Source organism: Staurois parvus, unplaced genomic scaffold, assembly GCF_062004578.1.
Source record: "Staurois parvus isolate SC_StPar_1 unplaced genomic scaffold, SC_StPar_1.0 ptg000418l, whole genome shotgun sequence".
Lineage (NCBI taxonomy): Eukaryota > Metazoa > Chordata > Amphibia > Anura > Ranidae > Staurois > Staurois parvus.
The window spans coordinates 1,961,470-1,970,010 of NW_028318214.1; the positions used below are offsets into that span (position 1 = coordinate 1,961,470).

General features: G+C 43.0%; 1 protein-coding gene across 1 annotated transcript in view; it reads right to left on the minus strand.

Moving 5' to 3' along the window:
- LOC149454748 (serum paraoxonase/arylesterase 2-like) overlaps positions 1-7,771 on the minus strand; it is a 28,674-nt gene extending 20,903 nt beyond the window's left edge. The window contains exons 1-2 of the mRNA XM_089687142.1: positions 7,725-7,771; positions 2,299-2,369 (exon numbers count right to left, since the gene is read on the minus strand). Coding sequence (XP_089543268.1) covers positions 2,299-2,369; positions 7,725-7,756 — 103 coding nt within the window. The 5' untranslated portion in view covers positions 7,757-7,771. The remainder of the gene's footprint in view (positions 1-2,298; positions 2,370-7,724) is intronic.
- Between the last annotated feature and the right edge of the window lie 770 nt (positions 7,772-8,541).

Sequence of the window (8,541 nt, forward strand, 5' to 3'; positions counted from 1 at the left end):
ATGAGGGAACTGGGCCAACTACTGCTGACCAAAAATTACCACAAGAGTGCTACCAAGCCAGTAATGACCACATTGGAGCTACCGGCCCATTACCAACCGCAAGAGTGACCAAAAGAGGACCACACACCATTGAACTGTAAAGCTAAGTTTAGACGTGCAGTTAAATTGCCTGACCTCTGAAAAGAAACCTGTGGTCAGATTTTTAGAGGGAGGGAGGGAGTCTATTCCACATTTTGACAGCTCGCACTGTGAAGAAACCTTTCCATGTTTGGAGGTTAAATTTCTTTTCCTCCAGATGTAAAGAGCGCCCCCTTGTCCTCTGTGATGGCCTCAGGGTGAATAGCTCTACACTGAGTTCACTATATGAACCACTGATGTATTATACATGGCGACCATATCCCCCCCTTATGTATTATACATGGCGACCATATCCCCCCCTTATGTATTATACATGGAGACCATATCCCCCCCTTATGTATTATACATGGAGACCATATCCCCCCCTTATGTATTATACATGGAGACCATATCCCCCCCTTATGTATTATACATGGAGACCATATCCCCCCTTATGTATTATACATGGAGACCATATCCCTCTTATGTATTATACATGGAGATCATATCCCTCCTTATGTATTATACATGGAGATCATATCCCTCCTTATGTATTATACATGGTGATCATATCCCCCCTTATGTATTATACATGGAGATCATATCCCCCCTTATGTATTATACATGGAGATCATATCCCCCCTTATGTATTATACATGGAGATCATATCCCCCCTTATGTATTATACATGGAGATCATATCCCCCCTTATGTATTATACATGGAGATCATATCCCCCCTTATGTATTATACATGGCGACCATATCCCCCCCTTATGTATTATACATGGAGATCATATCCCCCCTTATGTATTATACATGGCGACCATATCCCCCCCCTTATGTATTATACATGGAGATCATATCCCCCCTTATGTATTATACATGGAGATCATATCCCCCCTTATGTATTATACATGGAGATCATATCCCCCCTTATGTATTATACATGGAGATCATATCCCCCCTTATGTATTATACATGGAGATCATATCCCCCCTTATGTATTATACATGGAGATCATATCCCCCCTTATGTATTATACATGGCGACCATATCCCCCCCCTTATGTATTATACATGGAGATCATATCCCCCCCCTTATGTATTATACATGGAGATCATATCCCCCCTTATGTATTATACATGGAGATCATATCCCCCCTTATGTATTATACATGGAGATCATATCCCCCCTTATGTATTATACATGGAGACCATATCCCCCCCTTATGTATTATACATGGAGATCATATCCCCCCTTTTGTATTATACATGGAGATCATATCCCCCCCTTATGTATTATACATGGAGATCATATCCCCCCTTATGTATTATACATGGAGATCATATCCCCCCCTTATGTATTATACATGGAGATCATATCCCCCCTTATGTATTATACATGGAGATCATATCCCCCCCTTATGTATTATACATGGAGATCATATCCCCCCTTATGTATTATACATGGAGATCATATCCCCCCTTATGTATTATACATGGAGATCATATCCCCCCTTATGTATTATACATGCAGATGATATCCCCCTTATGTATTATACATGCAGATGATATCCCCCTTATGTATTATACATGCAGATGATATCCCCCTTAATCTCCTCTTCTCAAGGGAGAATAAATTCAGTAATTTATGAACAGTTTACATATTTTTTTTATATTTTTGTAATGTAGATAGAAGCCCAATCATGAAAATATCTTTTAGTCTTTAACATGCTCATGTAATTTCAAAAAGTAATTTTCAATATTTTTAAGACTGTAATTTTCATTAAAATAGTACCAGTCGACCCTACTATCAAGATTTTTTGTTCAGGCACTTCTCATTACGGGGTGACAACACCAAAGGCTTTAACTGGATACTATAAGACGCTGTGCTGATGTTCATTGTGCAGGCATGATACTCTGTTGTCACCTATAGGAAGTCAGTGCTGAGCAATGCCACGCAGCCATACTTTGTTGCGCCTGTGCAAATGATTGATACATAGACCCCTAAATATTTATTTCAAGCTGAAAAGAATCCCACAATCCATGCAATATAGCTGGGAACTGAACATTGTGATGTGAACATGAGAATGAGGTAAAACAACCGATGTATGTAAGATAACTCCTCGAGTTTCTTGAATTTACAATGTAGGTGACCATCATGAAAAGTCAGGTACATACCAATGCCATCCAAAAGGTGACAGTTTGGAAGCTCAACAGGTTCTATCTCTCTGAACAGGTTGGCACGATGGCTGGAAAGACAAAAAAAACAAAACAAACATGTGACAAATTTATTCCAGCAATGGCACAAATCAGCTGATCCCTCACTGATTTTTGCACCAATTTTTGTAAATATCAACAGACTTAACCACTTTATGGACTAGGCAAATTCTAAAATTACTTAGAACCCTAAATATATTTTTTAGCAGAGGCCCCAGAGAATAAAATGGTGGGTGTTGCAAGTTTTTATGGCACACTGTATTTGTGCAGTAGTTTTTCAAAACACAATTCTTTTGGAAAAAATATACTTTAATGAATATTAATGCACAAAAACCATATAAAACCCAATTGTTTGGTAGAAAATGAAAGATAATATGATGCCAAGAGATGCCTAACATGTCACGCTTTAAAATTGTGCACGCTTGTGGAATGGCAACAAACTATGGTCCCTAAAACTCCCCATGGGCTTTAAAAGCCTTTACAGGTGACCGGTTTATAGCTACCCATGAGGTCTAGTGCTAGAATTATGGCTCTTGCTAGAACATTCCTGGCAATGCCTCACATGTGGGTGTGAACACTGTATACATATGTGTGCACAACCTACGTATGCGTTCGCCTTTTCGTGTAGGGACTTATCTTGAAACAAAGCCCTCCAGCAGAGTGCTGTCACGGCTCCCTTGAGCTTCCATCTAAACCCAGTCTTCCTTCCAGGTTCACGAGCTCTGGCCGGCTGACTGGCCGAGCCGTGATGATGTCACTGTGTCCTTGCCCAAACTCAAAAAAGCCTATGAAAAAAAAGGTACCAGGGGCATCTCATGGGGCCCCCTACTGACCCCGGGCCCACAGGCAGTGCCCGAGTTTCCAAATTGTCAGTCCGCCCCTGCTCCCGCGCATGTGCTCCCTGGAGCTTCCATCTTCACCCGGTCTTCCTTCCGGGTTCACGAACTTTGGCCGGCTGATTGGCTGAGCCATGATGATGTCACTGCCACGCATGTGCTCCCTGGAGCTTCCATCTTCACCCAGTCTTCCTTCCAGGTTCGTGAGCTTTGGCCGGCTGACTGACCGAGCCACGCTGACGTCACTCCCTCGCATGTGCTCCCTGGAGCTTCCATCTTCGCCCGGTCTTCCTTCCAAGTTCGTAAGCTCTGGCCAGCTGACTGGCCGAGCCACGATGATGTCACTCCCGCGCATGTGCTCCCTGGAGCTTCCATCTAAACCCAGTTTTCCTTCCAGGTTCACGAGCTCTGGCCAGCTGACTGGCCGAGGCGCGATGACGTCACTCCCACGCATGTGCTCCCTGGAGATTCCATCTTCACCCAGTCTTCCTTCCAGGTTCGTAAGCTCTTGCCAGCTGACTGTTCGAGCCACGATGACGTCACTCCCGTGCATGTGCTTGGAAGCCCCGGGCCACGGTGCTCTGAAGAAACGGCACAGGTATGCCATTCCTTCAGAACGCATGGTCCGAATATCAAAATGGGCTAATATCTCCTAAACGGTTCACATTCAGGACATACTGCATTAATTTTACCTACAGGTAAGTTTTATTATGCAGGTAGAATTATTAAAGACGAGTTTACTATACTACCACTTTAAAAAAAAAATTTCTTTTTACACTGTCCCTATACATTATTATTTTTTTTAATCACTTCTATTGTTATCACAAAGAATGTAAACATCCCTTGTGATAGCAACAAAACATGACAGGTCCTCTTTACTGAGACACCTGGGGTCTATTAGACCCCAGATCTCTCCTCTGCCCTTGAAAGCTTCAGATCAAGCTCGGATCGCTTCGATCCGAAGCTTTCACAAGTCGGCAGTGGCCGGTAAACAAGAAACTGGAAGTGAAAAAATACTCGTCCCTTCTGACTTCTCATACTATAGAGATGATCAGGGACGCTCCAATCTCTAATCATCTCTATCGGAACCTTTGGCTTCAGTGCCTTTAGTTTCACTTTAATATGATTTGATGGCTTAGGGCTCATGTACACGGGCTGGGTTTTTTTTTTTTACCACCTAAGCTGGGAGGATGTAAACCTGTTCTGCAGCTGTGGCACCTGCACCTCACCTTGCGCATGCACCATACAACATTACACGTACAGTATCTGTTGAAAAAAAGACTTACTGAAATTATGCAAGATTCAGATGTCAAACTGGCAGCCCTCAGCTGTTGCAAAACTACAAGTCCCATCATGCCTCTGCCTTTGGGAGTCATGCTTGTAACTGTCAATCTTGCAATGCCTCATGGGACTTGTAGTTTGGCAACAGCTGGAGAGCCACGAGTTTGACACCTTCTCCACTGGTGATGTAGCCTTTCCAGGGTCCCATCACCAGTGCCTCACTATGCCGGGAAGTTTGAAGAGGGTAAGCTTGCAACTGAAGCTTTCATTTTGGCCGTGACTTCAGGATGATTAGGAATGAGCATGCAGAGCGTTAGTATTGAAGATTACCGTTAGTCCTCATGCACACGGGACGTTTTTACAGCGCCTGTTTTTGGCTTTTGCCACTTTTTTCTACAGCCAGTAAACTCCCCAGCATGTTCCCCTATGTGTCCATTCACAAAGACTGCAATCAGCGTTTTTTGGCTAGAAAAAAAACCACAGAACTAGTGGATTTTTAGAGGAGTTTTTTAAGCTGTAAAAATCCTCTAACGGTGAAAAACGTGGCAAAATGGCGTTTTTGGACTTTTTTTAGCCAAAAAAATATTTTTTGGGGCTAAAAAAAAACCCAAACAAAAAACACAAAAAAAACCACAAAGACCTAAACAAGCACTATCTTTGCAGTACAGGGCAGCCCCACTGCAAGGCAGCATTGTTGTCTTCCCCAGAGATCAGCTTCAAGGGCCTGTTCACACCAGATGCAAGGACAATAAAAATGAACATTTCTCAATGAATGCATTTCACTCTATTGCATTGTGATTACTTGCATTTGAAATGAGTAGAGCAGGCTGCATTTTTTGTTCCAACACAACATGCACGAAGGCGTGTAAATGCAACATATGTGAATGTAGCTCATTAAAAAAAAAAATTACAGAGGTTTCATTTAAGTATAAAGAAGAAAAAAATGGAAACAAAAAATGTCTCAACACATGCAAAAACATAATGCAATGCATTGCGAGATTCATGAAAATGAACTCAGTTGCCTTATCTGTGTGTTTTCCATTGCATTCTGGTGTGAACAGGCCCTTAGACTCCACACCTCCATCCCCACCTGAAATATGTGCAGAGCTATTGTACAACATGGTAACAGTTGCCAACAAACTCCTTTGTGAGATATTTTTGCCTGTTTGTCAGGAACTCCTGTCTGCTTATACAGTGAAAAAAATATACAATAAAAAATCTCTGTGTACATACTGTAATAAAATAGAGCACGGAGCAAAGTGCAGCACAATGCACACAAAGCAGTGAAGTGAGGATTGGTTGGTTGATTGATTAAGTGGTTGGTTGGTGGCTTGCTATGGATTACAGCACTTTGCATTTGGCAACTTGACGCTTGCACCCTAAGCTGGCTATGCGTGGTACAGCTTATACCATTCAGCCATGGTGGTCGGAAGAAATGGACACCGCCTCAACCAGCCCAATTACCCACTTGCCCTCTAGACCATTTACCCCCCTTCCTGACCAGACCATTACTGCTCTCTGGAGACAAAACTGCCTTCTGAACTCCGCATCACTAAAGATCCCTGAGTCATTACTGCCCTCTGAACTCTGCATAATTTACTACTGACCCCTCAGTCATTACCAACTTATGAACTACGCATTACTTCAGATCCCCTAATCTCTGAATCACTTACCGCCGACCCCTGATCTCTGCATTACCGACCCCTGATCTCTGCATTACCGACCCCTGATCTCTGCATTACCGACCCCTGATCTCTGCATTACCGACCCCTGATCTCTGCATTACCGACCCCTGATCCTCTGCATTACCGACCCCTGATCTCTGCATTACCGACCCCTGATCTCTGCATTACCGACCCCTGATCTCTGCATTACCGACCCCTGATCTCTGCATTACTTACCACCGACCCCTGATCTCTGCATTACTTACCACCGACCCCTGATCTCTGCATTACTTACCACCGACCCCTGATCTCTGCATTACTTACCACCGACCCCTGATCTCTGCATTACTTACTACTGATCACTGATCTCTGCATTACTCACTGCATACCACTGAGTCATTGCTGACCTTTGAATGCTCCATTACTTCTGACCCCTGATCTCTGCATCACTTCTCTGTGACCTCTGTAATCACACTTCATGCGTGAGAGCCACTCAGTCCTGTAAGAATGTTCGCCCCCCACCACCGCTGAATGAAGAAGAATACATTGGTGACATCACCAGACCAGATGGAAGACTGCAGGAAGACAGGGTGCCTTTTCAACCCCTTCCCAACAAGTACACGAACGAATGGGACTTCACAGAAGTTTATCTGTGAGCCCACATACTGTATATGTGCTGCTGGGTTTGTCACTGAGAGCTCTGGGCCTTTTACTGACAATCAGTAATCGGAGGGAGCTGTGATTGACTATCACAGTGACCAGTCATTGTATAGCCCACCCCTATTTTGTTTTATCCAATTAAATGGAGAAAAAGAATCATCATCATTTATTGCATTCTGTATGTAGACAAACTGTATGCATACAGGATACATTAAATAATATCTTATATACATACAGGATACATTATATAAGGACTGTATATACAGCCACATACACACAGGATACATACATTATATTGTATACATACAGGATGATTATATAATACATTGTATACACACAGGATCCAATATACAGTATATTACATTTATGCATACAGGATCCAATGTATACATTCACCGGCCACTTTATTAGGTACACCTGTTCAATTGCTCAGTAACGCAAATTGCTAATCAACCAATCACATGGCAGCAACTCAATGCATTTAGGCATCTAGACGTGGTGACGACGACTTGCTGAAGTTCAAATTGAGCATCAGAATGGGGAAGAAAGGGTGACTTTGAATGTGTCATGGTTGTTGGTGCCAGACGAGCTGGTTTGAGTATTTCAAAAACTGCTGATCTACTGGGATTTTCACACACAACCATCTCTAGGGTTTACAGAGAATGGTCCGAAAAAGGTCCTGAAAAATATCCAGTGAGCAGCATTTGTGTGGGCAAAAATGCCTTGTTGATGTCAGAGGAGAATGGGCAGACTGGTTTGAGATGATAGAAAATCAACAGTAACTCAAATAACCACTCGTTACAACCAAGGTATGCAGAATACCATCTCTGAACGCACAACACATCAAACCTTGAAGCAGATGGGCTACAGCAGCAGAAGACCACACCAGGTGTCACTACTGTCAGCTAAGACCAGTAAACGGAGGCTGCAATTCACACAAGCTCACCAAAATTGGACAATAGAAGATTGGAAAAACATTGCCTGGTCTGATGAGTCTCGATTTCAGCTACGGCATTCAGATGGTAGGGTTAGAATTTGACTTTAACAATATGAAAGCACGGATCCATCCTGCCTTGTATCAACGGTTCATACAAATCTGCAGCAACTGCATACTGGCATCATGTCAATATGGTCCAAAATCTGTGAGGAATGTTTCCAGCACCTTGTTGAATCTATGCCATGAAGAATGAAGGCAGTTCTGAAGGCAAAATGGGGTCCAACCCGGTACTAGCAAGGTGTACCTAATAAAGTGGCCAGAGAGTGTACATTAAATTGTATATTTTTCTCCTTGGTAGAAGAGAAAACTGCAAATAAAGAAAAGAGTAAATACATTTAAAAATCGCTTATTCGGTGTCAGGTCAAGGATGGGGTCAAAGGTCATATCCAGGGTCAAAGGTCACTGTTGGTATATTTTGGGAATATGTTACATGTGTCACTCAATGTTAGGGTAGAACATGTAACATATTCCCACTGCTACAGCCGATGCCTTATCAACTCCCCCCCCCCCCCGGCGGTACGGGGAGAGGTTCCTCGTACTAGCTGTCAGTTTTTTTAAAGACAGCGTGGCTGTAGTTCTGTGAATCAGTGAACTACAAGTCCCATCAGCCTTTGCGATTGTCGGCTTGTAGATCTCAATGAACTACTACGGTGCTGTTGAGCACTGTGGTAGTTCATTGAGTCTTCCTGTCTGACTATCTGCTTGCCCGTATGGGATGTACAAGCAGATACACTGACAATTTCCAGGAGTCCTGCATGGCACCAGT